At 41.0% G+C, this 16,572-nt stretch overlaps 2 protein-coding genes across 2 annotated transcripts; both read right to left on the reverse strand.

Moving 5' to 3' along the window:
* Positions 1 to 3,763: 3,763 nt before the first annotated feature.
* LOC131298499 (uncharacterized) lies at positions 3,764 to 7,790 on the reverse strand. Its single transcript, XM_058323986.1, has 2 exons — positions 4,933 to 7,790; positions 3,764 to 4,367 (listed from the first exon to the last, which is right to left on the reverse strand). Exons 1-2 carry the CDS (start codon positions 7,788 to 7,790, stop codon positions 4,361 to 4,363), a joined length of 2,865 nt encoding a protein of 954 aa, XP_058179969.1. The 3' UTR covers positions 3,764 to 4,360.
* A 1,629-nt stretch (positions 7,791 to 9,419) lies between these two features.
* Positions 9,420 to 12,597, reverse strand: LOC131298886 (2-methylene-furan-3-one reductase-like). Its single transcript, XM_058324386.1, has 4 exons — positions 12,311 to 12,597; positions 11,099 to 11,422; positions 10,424 to 10,583; positions 9,420 to 9,925 (listed from the first exon to the last, which is right to left on the reverse strand). Exons 1-4 carry the CDS (start codon positions 12,518 to 12,520, stop codon positions 9,660 to 9,662), a joined length of 960 nt encoding a protein of 319 aa, XP_058180369.1. The 5' UTR covers positions 12,521 to 12,597; the 3' UTR covers positions 9,420 to 9,659.
* Positions 12,598 to 16,572: the final 3,975 nt, after the last annotated feature.

Here is a 16,572-nt window from a genome sequence, read left to right on the forward strand (position 1 = left end):
AGAAGTTCAAACACCTGTGTTTCTACATTATGGCTTCCAATATTTCTTCTACTCCCCTCTCCACACAAATCACTCCTGCTCACATAAAACAACTGGCCACTGAGCTTTCCTGGGCCCTCATGGAGGATCAAAATGAGTGTAAGCGGAGGATCCAGGCCATCCACGATCGAGTGGAGGGCATGGCGCTTCGGCTGGAGAAGATGGAGTCCGCTCTCAAACTTGTGGTGGCCAACTGGGACACCATCGACTACAAGTCTTCTCCGGTCGACCCTGCTGACATCAGGTCCTCCATGGCTGGCACATCTGGCCAGTGGAGAGAATGGCCTAAGAAATAGCCTTCTCTTTGTGGGGGTCCTGATGTGTGTTTTTTTCTTTTTAGATCTCACTTGGGATCTTTTTCTTTGTAGGGTTTTTTCTTTTGGGTTCCCGCTTTGAGTTCCCTTTTGTTTTCTTTTTGTCAGATCCTTCTTGGGATCTTTTGTTTTTGTCTGACTGGCCTTTTGTAATGCTGTCCTACCCATGGGCAGCCCTTGACTATGAAATGAAAAGAAAGTTAGTCTTAACTAATGCTCTCCCACATAGACGGAAAATAATGTTTCAAATATTTACCATTAATGGTTCTTTCGTGTAGAACCCCTTCGATTGATGTCAAATGATATGCACCCCCTCGTAAAATCTGGGCAATACGGAAAGGACCTTCCCAGTTTGGAGACCATTTTCCAAATTTCCCTTTCTTCTTTCTTGAATCGATTGGGAGGATTGTTTTCCACACTAAGTCTCCAACTGCAAAAGACTTTTGTTTTACTCTTTTGTTATAAGCCCTTTCAACTCTTTTCTTTTGGGCTTGAATCTGATTCAGGGCGTGTAATCTTTTCCCTTCTAGCCCATCGATATCCAAAAACATTGCTTCTTCGTACTGTAAATCTGGGTCGTAATGACGTGTCACCCTTAAAGATTGAACGTTAATTTCGACTGGCAATACCGCTGCGTGCCCGTAAACTAACTCGAATGGTGTTACCTTAGTACTCTCCCTTTGTGATGTTCTATATGCCCATAAAACTCTGGGCAACAGATCATGCCACTCTCTTGGGTTATCATTGATTACCTTTGCCAAGGTATTCTTTATAATTTTGTTAGTCGATTCGACTTGCCCGTTTGCTTGGGCATAATATGGAGTTGAATTCAAAATCTGTATTCCATATTTTTGTGCATACTGGACAACTTCTCTACCATTGAATATAGACGCCTGATCAACAGTGATGGTTTCAGGAATTCCAAATCTACATAAAAGATATTCCTCAATAAAATCAATCACTTGTTTCTGTGAAACACCTTTCAAAGGTATTGCCTCCGTCCATTTTGTAAAATAATCAGTCGCCACTATAACAAATTGGTGCTGTAACGAAGATGCTGGGTGAATTTCCCCTATCATATCGATTGCCCAACCTCTGAACGGCCAAGGTTTAACAATCGACTGCAACTGATGAGCTGGTATCCTTTGGATTGGTCCATGCTTTTGGCATTGCTGGCAACCTTTAGCATACTGAATACAGTCAGCTCGAATATTTGGCCAATAATATCCGTGTCTTTTAATTAACCACCTCATTTTATCACCAGCTTGATGAGCACCACAAGTCCCTTCATGGACTTCTCCCATAATTCTCATTGATTGGTCCTTGTCAACGCACAACAATAATAGACCATCAGACGTTTTTCTATACAAATCCTGCTCTAATAAAACATAATTGATGGACCTGCACTTGACAGTCCTTTCCACCTTTTCATTAGGATTTAGAAGGTAATTCTTTATTGGAATCATCCAATCGTCTGAAATATCGATTACAAACACATCCAATCGATCTTTTTCCCTTTCCAATGAAAAAGGTAGATATCGTTTTTGGATTCTAATTATTTTCTCCGTGTCTCCTTCAGGAATCTTAACTCCTGAAGCTGTCTGAGCCATTTGATTGGCCTCGCTATTTTGAAGTCTCAAGATGTGCTGAAAGCATATTTCATCAAAGTTTTGGACAAGACACTGAACCTTTTCTAGTTGCAGGCTCAATAAGGGGTGATTGCACTTATAATGTCCTGTAATTTGTCGGATGACCAATTGTGAGTCCCCAGAAACTTTCAAATATCGTATATTCAAATCTTTTGCTATTTCCAAGCCTATGATCAAGGCCTCATACTCTGCTTGATTATTTGTTAGTATTCTACTTTCATCGAGTTGAAAAGAAAATTGAAACATTTCTCCTTTTGGAGATGTCAGAACAACACCTGCCCCAACTCCATTATCTGTTTTTGAACCATCAAAAGACAGTTGCCAAGGTTTAAGCTCCAAAAGATGTACCTCAAAAGTATCCTCTTCCAAAGGTAGATTTGGATGCTCAGCTAAGAAATCTGCCAAAGCTTGTCCTTTTACTGCCTTTTGAGGCACATATTCAAAGTCATACTCTACTAGCGCTAAAATCCATTTCCCCTGTCTCCCTCTCAAAATGGGTCTAGACAGGATATATTTTATTATATCTGTTTGGGAAATGATCATTACTCTAGCTGGCAAAAGGTAATGCCTTAATTTAATTGCTGAAAAATATAATGCCAAACAAATCTTTTCCACACATGAATACCTACTTTCACAATCATTTAACCTTCTACTTAGGTAGTAAATTGATTGCTCTCGGCCTTGTTCATTATCCTGAGCTAACAGACTTGCAATCGAATGGTGCGTTGCTGATATGTACAACTTCAATGGTTTTCCATTTATTGGAGGCATCAGAACAGGAGGTGTCACCAAAGATTGCTTTAAAGTATCAAAAGCTTTCTGATGCTCTTGTTCCCATCTGAAATCTTTTTCTGACTTCAATTTTAATAATGGGGAGAATGCCATTGTCTTTCCAGATAGATTGGCAATAAATCTTCGAAGGAAATTAATCTTTCCCAAGAACTGCTGAAGTTCTTCTTTATTGGTTGGTGCCTGTGCTTTCAAAATAGCATCAGCTTTAGTTTTATCAATCTCAATCCCTTTTTGATGCACCAAGAATCCTAAAAAGTTTCCTGCGGTGACACCAAATGCACATTTCAAAGGATTCATCTTCAGATTGTAACGCCTCATCCTTTCCAGAGTCTGTTCAAGATGATGTAGGTGCTCGTCAACTGAATTTGATTTTACAACTACATCGTCTATATAAACTTCCAAGAATTTATGCAAAAAATCATGGAAAATTAAATTCATAACTCTTTGATAAGTTGCACCTGCATTTTTCAATCCGAAAGCCATGACCACCCATTCAAACGTCCCTATGTATCCAGGACATCTAAACGCTGTTTTATGCGTATCTTCTTCAGCTATATATATTTGATTATAACCAGCATTACCATCCATGAAGGACAGCATTTGGTACCCTACTGTTGCATCGACTAGCAAATCAGCAACAGGCATTGGATATTGATCCTTTGGTGATGCGGTATTAAGATCTCTAAAATCAACGCATACTCTAACTTTCCCATTTTTCTTTAATACTGGGACAACATTTGAGACCCATTCAACATACTTGACCGGTCGAATAAACTTTGCCTCAAATAAACGTTCCATTTCTTTTTTGACTTGAGGTAAGACATCATCCTTCATTCTCCTTGGTGCCTGTTTAAAAGGTACGTAGTTCTCCTTTATAGGTATTTTGTGTTCAACTAAAGACCTATCTAAACCTGGCATTTCATCATAACTCCAAGCAAAACAATCTTTAAATTTACGCAACAAGTACTTAAACTTTTCCTTTATTTCAATAGGCAAAGCAGCATTTACATATGTGATCTTAGGATCTTCTGGAGTTCCCAAGTTGACTTCTTCTGTGGGATCCTTTACTTGGGCCCCGTCATCATCTAGCTTAGCTGGTGCTGGTTTCAGGTCTGCTAATCCTAACTCTTTCATGTTTAGAGGGCTATCATCAAAAACACACTCAGCCCAATTACAAGAAATAGGCTCATCTGCCTGCAATTTTCTGTCAACAAGAAAAGAAAACAACCTTTTAAAAGTGGCTTTCACAGTAGCCAAATCTTCACACCCTGTGTTCAATAGGTTTCTAAACATTAAAAACTTGTTGATCAATCTTGGCAGGCCTTGAAATAATGTTAGGCCTGATAAAATCTTTGCTCAGCTCCTGGAACCCTTCCTTGATGTATTTGAGGAATTGGCTCTCAGTTACTCCAACTTGATTAGATCTGACTTCTGAGTCTTCTATTCTTGTTGGCCACAAATGTTCGTTGTAGAGATCTGCTTCTACGTTGTTAGTCTCTGCTTTGAATGGATGTCGGTCTGCCCAAAAGACCTCCATTCCCGCTGCTTCTTCTTGCTTTAGAAAGATCAAGGCCTGATGCAAAGAAGACGGCACACAACTATTTATATGGATCCAATCTCTGCCTAGTAAGGCATTGTAATTAGATGAAGAATCGATTACGAAAAACGTTGCATTCATCTTCCTATTTCCAATCTGTAGTTGTAAGGATATGACCCCCTTAGCAGGAGAACACCCTCCAGCGAAATTGCCAACTGTAACCTCTGTTGGGATCAGGTCATCATTGGTTTTGTTCAAAACTTTGAGCATTCGAGCGGGTAAAATATTAACTACTGCCCCATTGTCGACCAACACTTTCGAGATAGGTTGGCCATTCATATGCAGTTTAATATACAGTGGTCTTAAATGCCTTATTGAGGCATCATCAGGTGTTCTAAGAACTACAACACTGTTTCCATGTTTATCCGTCTCAACATTAATGGGCTGTGACTGAGGATGCTTCTCTTTGTCCATTATTTTTACAATCGATTGGGTATTATCCTCAACATCGCCTGCCAAATTCATTGGCTGATTTGGTTTTGCCTTAAACTGCTTAGGCAGAACTAAAATCATATTACACTGGTAGTTTATAGGTACTGACCCGAATTGGATTGCGGCCAGGCTTTCTCCAAATGTTGCAGATCTCTGTGGAGACGGTGACGCATCTTTGATCAGGTCTTCCTGTTCTGACCCTTCGTCAAAGAGATCATCATCATCATCTGCCTCCATGAGCTTCTGGAATTCCTCCATTTTCTTCTTTAAGCTCTGCTTCAATTCTTTTTTACCCTTCAGTTGGGCAGTCGACTGGGGAGGATCTGTAGCACTACTCTCTTGCCCCCCATGCTTTTGAATTATCTGCTTTGGGCCACTAGTTTCTCCTTGATCCCGGGTCCATACCATGTTTGGAACCTTTGATGGTTCCAATCTCTCTCTTGGTTCGAACACATGGTCCCATGGGTCACCATAAGCCCTGGCTGCAAACTTCCTTTGAAGCCTTCTTTTCTGTGAACTGGATACCTTAGTGTACCAACCCTCTGCTGGGAACTTTGGATGGCTAAGCGTGCTCCATTCCTCGTGATCATTATTGGGTGGCATTACCATCCTAGGTTGGTGCCATCCACGTCCATAAGGTCCTCTACCTCGTGGTCCAGTATCTCTTCTGAAACCAACACCCCTTTGACTAGGGTATCTCCTCTGATTAGGAAATTGGTACCCCGCCGCCTCAAGATCTTGGCAAGAAGGCACCCCAGGCCTTGCAGGCACGACTGGATGTCCCCTGAATAAAAATGGTCCATCATCTGGCCCATAGCAATGCTCTGACTCTATTCTGTTAAAGAGCCCCGGATCTATACCTTCATAAATCAGTTTGGCTCCCACATAAATTTGAAGGTCATTTCCTCCCATTGTGTTGAACCTCAGTCCGGACTTGGAGAATGCACTTCTCTGATCTTTTTCTGCTATAATTGCTTCCCCATACTGGACTTCATGCCCACACCTAATGCAGAGGTAGTCGTTTGGGAATCTAGAGGTATGAGACTTTGCTGACTCTTCTTCAGTCTGCATGTGATCCTCCTCCCCCTGCTTTTGTTTCGTCACATTGGAACCTAGCCTTTTGGCTAGGCCGGCCGTCACCATGTTCACTTCAATCTTGGGAAAAGGATTGGATTCAATTCCCATGGGATCCTTGTCGCCTTTAGCATACTGCAACAGTCCCTTCTGGATCAAGTCCTGCACACAATTTCGGAATGTAACACAGTTGTTAGTATTATGCCTAAATGAATTGTGCCATTTACAATATTCTTTTCCTTTTCTATCCTTATCAGAAGGAATAATATGCCCAGGACTCAAAGTAACAAATTTTTGTTTCAACAATTCATCAAATATTTGGTCAGCTTGTGCCAAATCAAACGAATATTGTCTATAATTTGCTTGCCCCCCACGCCTATTGGGTTGAGATGAAGGCATATTCATTGGTTTTTCTGTTTTAACCAAAGTGTCACAAATTATAGGGGTCTTTCCAATGACTTGCGCTACATCAATCTCAATATCACCTTCCACATCTTGGTAATATGTTCCTAGAGACGTGTTCCTCAAAAGCTCTTCTTCTTGTAAAATAGCTTCAAACTGAGATGCCCTCATGGAGAGCTCAAACAGATCTTTGAAATTAGATCCATTAAACTGCTTTTTAAAATTAAACTCGAGACCATCTTGAGCTATTCGAACTATCTCGGTCTCTGGCACATTACAATGACATTGGTTTCTTAATCTCTTAAATCTAGTTAAAAACTGTTCTGCCGTTTCATTTGGCTTCTGCTTTAACTTAGCCAAGTCGGCAATTGAGACCTCTGGTTCATGTCTAAAATATTGAGCATGAAATTGTTCTTCCATATCTTGCCACGTATGGATAGAATTTGCAGGCAGGCTTATGAACCATGTGAATGCTGTTTTAGTTAATGAATGTGGGAATAATTTTAACTTAAAAACATCATCAGAGCCAAGTTCTCCTAACTGTAGACAAAACCGTCCTACATGTTCAATTGTCGACTGATTTTCTGTACCACTAAAAAGTGAAAGCTCAGGCAATTTATACCCTCTTGGCAAAGGAACATTGTCAACCCAATGTGGGTAAGGCTTTCTAAACATGGGTTTTTCCACCCTGCGTAGCCCTGGTCCGTACACATCTTGGATGACTTCTAATATTTGTGCCCTATTAATATTCATGGGATCTGGGGCTCTAAGGACATTTGGTACATAAGGTTGTGCAAGAGGGCCATTCTGACCGTTCCCATTGCCAATGTTTGGCACATTGTGAACGTACTGACCACTATTTCCATTATTCGGTCCTACTGGCATAGTATGATAAGTATAACTGCCATGATTTGGCAGAGTTTGTGCGGCATTGTATATGTGTTGACCATTATTCATGACACGGACTCCTGTGAAACCAGCCTGAGGACTTTGACTAGAATTTAAACCATGATTCTGACCATTTCCACTACTGTTACCAACTTCATATATAGATGGGACACTCTGGTAAAAACTAGTTGGCTTGATTGTGGACCGTAGAGCAGTTGCTTCAACAAACGGTCGACTGTGCACATTCATATTTGAATCGAATGCTGGATTTGTATATACCTGTTGAGGTGACTGTCTAGGCAGATCTCCAGTTTGCAGTTGCTCATGTACTACACCATGTGCATCCACATCTATGACAGATGGGGGCGTAACTACCCTTCTCAATAGGGTAATCAATTCCTGTGCCGCTTCGTCTTCTGGGTTAGACAAAACTTGTGCCAACTGCCTGGAAAGGCCCTGTATATTTGTTGGTGCGCTCAAGCCATTTCCTTGGCTATTTTCTGGCACCCTTTGTTCAGGATGCGCCACGTCAGTTTGGCTTTCTAGGCCTTCATTCTGAGGCTCTGCAGGTCGGTCGCCTTGTTTCCTTGTCGCTGGTGCCATTACTTCCAAATTAGTAATGAGGCCCTCCTTCTAGCGCCAAAATTGTTTGTCTGTTTTACTGATAGTCGACTAATCGACTAGAGATTGCTAAGTGTGCTGGAAATGTGGGTGTTTGTGGTGGTGGAGTTTGGTTCCTTGCCGTATTTCAGGACTTCTCTGGAAGCAAACTTAATGAAGTGAATGGAAATGGAAGAAGAACAACAAAATGGACTTTATTATCCCTCGGTGTAGAAGTCAAATCGACTATGAGAACACAATCGAACAGACGGTTAAATTACAAGCTACTCCTAGAGCAAGAAATGTAAAGTACAGATAAAAGTAGAAGCCTTTGGGCGATTGATTGGGGGCTCTAAATATCTTCCTTTCTTGTATTTATAGGCTGTTGTCGACTTGAAATTCAAATCATACGGACTTCCCTCCTTCGATTTGAATTAGTTGGCTCCATGCTCCCTATTCTTGCTCCACTATCTGCATGAGGCGGTTACTTCTCCATGATCTCACATGTTTCCAACGTTGTAATTATTTCAACTGCCTGCTTGCATTAACCGTCTGACTCACGATCCGCATGTGATACAAAATTCTGACACGTGTCCAGTCGAATATCAACCGTTTGATCAGTCCATTTTCCTTAACAGGCTTCATATTGCATTTGCATTATATCAATCGGTCTAAAATGCGTTGACACGTGTAACATTCTGACCCAATCGATTATAATATACTAAATACTAAATTATGGTGTAAACAGATGGAGAGAGAGAAGAGAGAGAGAGAGAGAAGAGAGTAATTTTTTCCCTGTTCGTTATGTTAAACCAGCTTTATCTTTTAAATGGGTCTAAGTTCATTTAATCTATATTCGGCTGCAAGTGATATATATGGTGTAAACCATGTTTCTCTGTTTCTCTTTAACGGATTGGGCCTTGCACATGGTTAGGAATCAAACATCGTAGAGACTCCCATCAAGTGGTATCAAAGTTGACGGCGCGATTAGTAGGCTTGCACGGATTACTCTTGACGAAGTAGGAAAAATTTTAAAGTGACTCTGGAGAAGCAATGGTGGAAGTGAATGGGGGCAACTGGCAAGTTTGTGGCAAGGTGGTTAGATGATGGAGTGAGATGGATGGCTCTCAATTGATGGAATCAACGCAATGAATACTTTTGTTCAAATATAAAGCTATAGAAATTTTCGTTTGACCCGAAAAAAAAATAATAAAGCTATAGAGTAGTAGATCATAAATAAGGGAGAGTTTGAATGCAAAAAGATCAAGTCCCCACAAAATGGAGCTCATGAAGTTCACACCTGAGGGTGAAATTTGTTAAGTCATGGACGGCCCAATAAAATTGAATAACTCATCACCCACAAATTGAAATTGAATACCTCATTACTTGCAGCTTAAGTGTCCAAATGGGTTTGATTTATTCAATATATATTAGGTCCAGTTTCTTCCCAATTACTCAATATGCATGTGGCACTTGTCTAGCCGAGTCTGATATTGTTTAAAGATTATGCAGACAGTCTTCAATCTAATTTTCTTGTTTAGTTATCACATACTAACTCTTGTGTTTGGTATACTTAAAAAACTTATTACCTTAAACAGTTTATGGAAAAAGAAAAAAAAAACAATTCACATGTAAAAGAACAAACTCTCAAACTATGCATATCCTGATACCCTGTACAACAAGAAGTGCATGATCACACCATTTGAAGCTGAACAACATATTAAGCTTACTTATTTGTTGCAAAGCTGAAGCCAAAAGCATCCACTCTCTTGCATATAGGTAATCAGCTTATTTCAGCTAGTATTTAGGACATAAACCACAAACGGAATTGAAACTTATGAAAACTGCTAATTATGTGCGCATTTTATGGGATCATGGGATTGGATATATGACCACTTTTCCTGTAGCTTTGCGAGTTTTGAGATGAGAAAAAGCTTCAACGACTTGAGAGAATGGAAATGGGCCCTTAGGATCGACTATGGGCTTCACCTTTCCACTCTCCAAGAAAGGGTTCAATTTTTCTAAGACAGATCCATCTGAAGTGACAATAACTTGGAAAGCAGGAGGGGTGATTTCACCGATTATTGAAACAACTTTCCCGCCTTCTTTCATCGCCTTCACTGCCTTGTCACATTGCCCTGTTTAAATTAACCATGGCACAATCTTAGTTAATTTTTTGGCTCCACCGTACACATTTATGAGAAATCATGAATTTGCAAATCAGAAGCAAAAGCAAAAATATATACTCGATTCTAACATTTATAGCCGTTACTAGGATCAAGTGTAAACCCGAATTCCTATGTCAACGAGTGCTCCTAGGACACAACCAAGTGGAGCCTCGGCGCTTGAAATTTGACAAATGATGAATCATCCAGGTGATTGTCCAAACTCAAGATTTTTGTACATAGATTCTTCAATGTCACATATATATTCTCGTCAGGTCAAGATCCACGACTAAGTACATGAACCCCATAGAAATATCAATGTTTAAAGGTGTTGGAACACCACATAGCCATGTTCCAAGACCACTTAAAAATTATTTGGCTTGGGCCTTAAAACTTAGGCCGGCCATGGTCCATTGCCATACCCAAGATATATAGGCTCCGGGTTATACCAGAAAAGATTTAGAATCTTACCAACTCCATCAAATACGACATCAAACTTCTCTGGTAGGTCTTCGAAGTTCTCTTTGGTGTAATCAATGGCCAAATCAACACCCAAGCTCTTCAAAAACTCTAGCTTCCCAGTGCTACATGTAGCTGCTACTCTAGAAGTACCAAACACATGCTTTGCAAGCTACAAAAAGGGTTAACCAAATTAAGAGAAATTAAGAATACATATATATTCTAGAAATCTCTATTTGTGCGTGGCTAAACTATCATGACAAACTTATAACGGTCCTGCAAACCTTTGCCCATCAAGCGGAGGATATTATCGTACTAATAATTTCAAACAATTTTGGATTTCAATACATCTCACGGATATTAATACATGTTCACTGATAATATCAATAAATGTTTCTTGAATATCAATGCGCCTATTACCTAATCCTCCTCCGCCTTTAGGGCTGATGTTAGCATTTTTCAATTTATAAAGTTTCAAAACTTGTACCATTCTACGATGGCGGTAGGTTTTTCAGGACTCGTCCCTCGTCCTAATTAATCCCGAGTCAAGTACTCGTCCCACGCAAATCAAGCAATTACCAGACTTAAGTTCCGATCGATGTTCCGTCTGAAGATCAAGTGAAAGAGAAAAGAATTTGCATAATACTGTAGCAAGAAGATATCAACAGAAAACCATAATAGTAATACCTGAATGACAAGAGTTCCAACCCCACCAGCACCTCCCAAAACGAGAACAGATTTACCATCTAAGGGCCCACATCGTTCGAGGCCTTGATAAGCAGTCTCGATGGCAAGTGGAAGCCCAGCAGCCTCAGGAAAACTCAGGTTTTTGGGCTTCGGGCCCAGTAGCTTCTCTTCTACTGCTGTGTACTCTGCCAGTGAGCCAATTTGTTTGGTATCTTGTAAGGGTTTCTCGTTTATGTTCCCGTATACTTCATCTCCTTCCTTGAGTTGCTTCACTTGGGGTCCCACCTTAACCACCACTCCAGCCACGTCGTACCCAGGAATGGTCTGCCAAATGGGACACGGAATTCAGATAAACACAACACAAACACACACACACAGAGAGTCCTCCTAGCATTGATGAGCTGTAAACTAAGACATTTTGAATCTCCTAATTCCGACGTGGATGAACTTCCTTTGGCCCGATCGGAAGTGGAATAGTTGAGAAGCGTGTAAGCTAATTCTGATACCCCACCGTTAAAAAAAAAAAAAAACTCATATATATTAAAGACATATCAAGGAAAATGCTATTCTTTGTGACTTTTATATGATACTCAACTAGAATGTTGCGACAATTGTATTTTTGTTAAAATTGTAGATCATTTTTCACAAGTCGTTTGCTACCATTTACGTTTGACATGATCATCGCTAGTAATTTTAATAAATCATTATATCAGTCCTAAAAGAATAGACGATCCGAATTCAGACCAAACTCACTCACGTCAAGTGTCCCGGTAGTTTAATTTGGTCTAGTTTTGGTTTTCGTGAATCTACTATAGCTAGGCTCATAATAATAATCGAAAATTTTCATTTCGTAAAGGCTCTTCAATTAACTAGATCATTCACGCAACAAAACTAGTTTGATCGAATAATATCGATACTTCATAAACAAAACTAATTTGTGCAAAAAGAAATATAGACTGTTCACAAGTCGGCTTTGTTAATTAATGGAGCTATAGTCGATCAACCAAGTTAATTTTGTAGGTGGGCAATTTACTTTGTTCTGTAAAACAAAAGGTTTCGATCATATGAGCCTGAGCTCACGGAAGGCCATGCAAACTAGACCGGATGGAAGCAAGGAAATCCTTAATCCTCGATGAAACTACACAAATGAAACATGGGGTTGTGAGAGAGAGAGAGAGAGAGAGAGAGAGAGAGGAAATATATACTACTTACAGGAAGAGGAGAGTCGGTGGCCTTGAAAAACCCCATCATTCTGAGAGTATCGACCGGATTAAGTGCGGCAGCGACAACCTTAACCAGTACCTGGTCGTCCTTCAGTACCTGCGGTACGGTACTTGTTTTGGTCTCAAATTTCAAGACATCGGTGAAGCTTCCGTAGTCGTAATACATCCAAGCCTTCATATGACTAGGTATCTCAGCCATGGGGGGAACACTTTGGCCTAATAAGCTAGGTAGGTAGGTGATAAACAGAGATTGAAATGTAGAGAAAAAAGAAGCTAAGATCTGTTGAGATGTGAAGACAATTTTAGAGTCGCAGTAAAAATGACCCGGAAGGTTTTGGGTCCCGCCCAACGCAGGTTTTAGCGTTTTTTAGGGTTTTCTAGTGTTAGCTTGTTTGCACATATAAAAGCAAAGCTAGGGCTGCCTCTTTTTTGTAACTCTGACATATTTTCATCATAGTGAAACACCCCAGCACCCCGTGGACGTACGATTAAGCAATCAGCTTAAGTCGGAACCACGTAATCTCTGTGTCTTGTTCTTTTCTTACTTTATATTGTTTTCTGTTCTTGATTTGTTCTTCGATTGTGTGCGTTTGCTTGTGGGTTTGGACGTTCGAATCCCCAACAACTGGTATCAGAGCTCCGGGTTAGGAGGTCAAGGGTTTACACAATGGCTGAAGAAAAATACAAGATCGAGAAGTTCAATGGTACAAACTATGCTTTCTGGAAGATGCAGATGGAGGATATTTTGTATCAGAAGGATCTATATCATCCGATCAGTGGCACAAAACCAGAAAGCATAAAGCAAGCAGATTGGGATATTTTGGATCGCAAAGCTTTGGGGACTGTGCGATTGAGCCTCGCGCCGTCGGTTGCGTCGAATATTGCCAAAGAAAAGACTACAGCAGATTTGTTCAAAGCCCTAGAAAAGATGTACGAGAAACCTTCTGCGGTGAACAAGGTATATCTTATGAAAAAATTGTTTAACCTAAAGATGCCTGAAAACTCTATTGTTGCTAAACATCTGAATGAATTTAATACGGTCACGAATCAGTTAGAATCCGTGGGTATTAATTTTGATGATGAGATTAGAGCTCTTGTTCTACTATCGAGTTTGCCAGAAAGTTGGAATGGACTTGTCGTGGCAGTGAGTAATTCCTCCGGGTCTGTAACAATTAAATTGGAGGATGTTACTGGATTGATATTAGGAGAAGAGGCTAGGAGGAGAGCATCAGGTGAGGATGTTGCTTCGGGTTCAGCACTTAGTATAGAGGACAGAGGCAGGTCTGCAAATAGGGGAGGCAACAAGGGCAAGGGAAGAGGGAGTTCCAAGAACAGGGGCAGGAGTAAATCTCGTACTAGAGAAGTGAAACCTGAAGGTTGTTGGAACTGTGGTCAGTTGGGGCATTGGAAGCGAGACTGTAAGGCACCACCGAAAAAGCAGCAGAACGGGAATAATCAGGGGGGTAAGAACACTGTAAATGTTTCTGAGGAATCGGATAATGAAGCCTTGATTTGTTCGCTGGATTCTCGCGATGAGTCTTGGATTGTAGACTCGGGAGCCTCATTCCATGCTACTTCACGCATGGATGTGCTACAGAATTATGTGCAGGGAAACTTTGGAAAAGTTTATCTGGGTGATGATGAATCTTGCAACATAATTGGGAAAGGGGATGTGTATATGACTCAGACAGACGGGACAGTACTGAAATTGAAGGATGTTAGACATGTGCCTAGTCTAACAAGGAATCTTATTTCGGTGGGTCAGTTGTCAGAGGGTGGAGTGGTCACATCGTTTACATCAGACGCTTGGAAGATGAGCAAAGGGGCACTGGTTGTGGCTCGCGGTAAAAAGGAAGGAACCTTATATGTATCTTCGGGTACTTACTGTAGCATCGCAGTGGCAGCATCAGTGGTTAATTGTACTACGTGGCATCGTAGGCTGGGTCACATGAGCGAAAAGGGGATGAAAGTAATGTTGTCAAAAGGGAAATTGCCGGGTTGTAAGTCGCTGGACTTGGACTTCTGTGAGGATTGCATCTTCGGGAAACAGAGGAAAGTTAGCTTTACAAAGGTGGCAAAAACTCTAAAATTAGAGAAGTTGGAGTTGGTTCATACAGACGTGTGGGGACCATCTCAGGTATCTTCTCTTGGTGGCTCATGTTATTTTGTTACTTTCATTGATGATGCTACTAGAAAATTATGGGTTTATTTTCTCAAGCATAAATCTGATGTGTTTGGTGTTTTCAAGAATTGGAAAGCATTAGTTGAGAATGAAACAGGAAAGAAATTGAAGTGTCTGAAATCTGATAATGGCGGCGAGTATTGTGATGGTGAGTTTGAGGCTTACTGTGCTGCAAATGGGATTCGAAGGTTGAAAACGATCCCAAAGAAGCCAAGGCAGAATGGAGTTGCTGAGCGCATGAATAGGACGATCCTAGAGCGCGCAAGGAGCATGAGGTTACATGCTGGGTTACCTAAGCAATTCTGGGCTGACGCAGTAAATACAGCGGCGTATTTGATCAACAGGGGACCTTCAGTTCCTTTGAACAATGGATTGCCGGAGGAGACTTGGTCAGGTAAAGAGGTAAATTTATCTCATTTACGAGTATTTGGTTGCATGGCCTATATGCATATTGAATCGAGTGATAGGGGTAAACTTGATGCTAAGTCTCGAAAGTGCGTGTTCATAGGCTATGGTACTGATAGCTATGGGTATAGGCTATATGATTTTGAAAATCGGAAAACACGCAGGAGTATGGATGTGGTATTTAATGAGTCTGTTTTGTATAGAAATAGACAGAATCAACCCGATGAGGCTAAAGAAAATTCAGACTTTGTAGAGTTTGAGGGGATCCCTGACAGTAATGTCTTACAGTCTCAGGATATTAATATACAACCTACTCCACAGGCAGATCCACAGACTCCTCCACTCAGGAGGTCTACACGTACCGTTAAACCACCAATGCGTTATTCTCCTGCTTTACACTATTTGTTGTTAACTGATAGTGGTGAACCAGAATGTTTTAAGGAAGCATTGCAGGTGGAGACCAGGGGAGAGTGGGAGCGAGCAATGGATGATGAGATGGATTCTCTCTCATCAAACCAGACTTGGGACTTGGTTCAGTTGCCCAAGGGGAAGAGAGCTTTGCACAACAAATGGGTATACAGGCTTAAGGAAGAATCTGATGGGAGCAAACGGTACAAGGCGAGGTTGGTAGTAAAGGGTTTTGAGCAGAAACCAGGTATTGACTACACCGAAATCTTTTCTCCTGTGGTAAAGATTTGTACTATCAGATGTGTCCTTAATATTGTGGCTGTTGAGAATTTGCACTTAGAGCAGTTAGATGTTAAAACTGCTTTCCTTCATGGGGATTTGGAGGAGGATATTTATATGCATCAGCCAGAGGGTTTTGTTGTCAATGGGAAAGAGGATCAGGTATGTAAGCTTCGAAGGAGTCTGTATGGGTTGAAGCAGGCGCCTAGGCAGTGGTATAAAAGGTTTGATACCTTTATGACAAATACGGGGTTCAGTAGATGTCATGGGGATCACTGTTGTTATTTTAAGAAGCTTGGTAAATCGTATCTCATACTTTTGTTGTATGTAGATGATATGCTTGTTGCAGGTTCAAGCATGGATGAGATTGCTAATCTCAAGGCACAGCTGTCCAGGGAGTTTGCAATGAAGGATTTGGGTTCTGCAAAGAAAATCCTTGGGATGCGAATCAGTAGGGACAGGGTGAACCGAAAGTTGAAGTTGTCACAGGAGGAATATGTTGAAAAGGTGCTCAAAAGGTTCAACATGGAAGGTGCTAAGCCCGTTAGCACACCGTTGGCAAGTCACTTCAAGCTTTCAAGGGAAAAAGGGGCAGTAACTGATGAAGAAAAGAACTACATGGCCAAAGTTCCATATGCCTCGGCGGTAGGCAGCTTGATGTATGCTATGGTTAGCACAAGGCCAGACATTGCTCAAGCAGTGGGAGTTGTCAGCAGGTTTATGGCAAATCCAGGCAAGGAGCATTGGGAGGCAGTCAAGTGGATTTTGCGGTATCTGAGAGGTACTTCTGATTTGGCTTTGTGTTTTGGAGGTTCTGATATTTGTTTGCAAGGATATGTGGATTCGGATTTAGCAGGGGACATTGACAGCAGGAAGAGCACTACTGGGTATGTTTTTACACTGGGGAGTGCAGCAGTTGATTGGGTCTCGCGGCTACAGAAAATAGTGACTATTTCCACAACAGAGGCGGAGTATGT

Source organism: Rhododendron vialii, chromosome 8a, assembly GCF_030253575.1.
Source record: "Rhododendron vialii isolate Sample 1 chromosome 8a, ASM3025357v1".
NCBI classification, from domain to species: domain Eukaryota; kingdom Viridiplantae; phylum Streptophyta; class Magnoliopsida; order Ericales; family Ericaceae; genus Rhododendron; species Rhododendron vialii.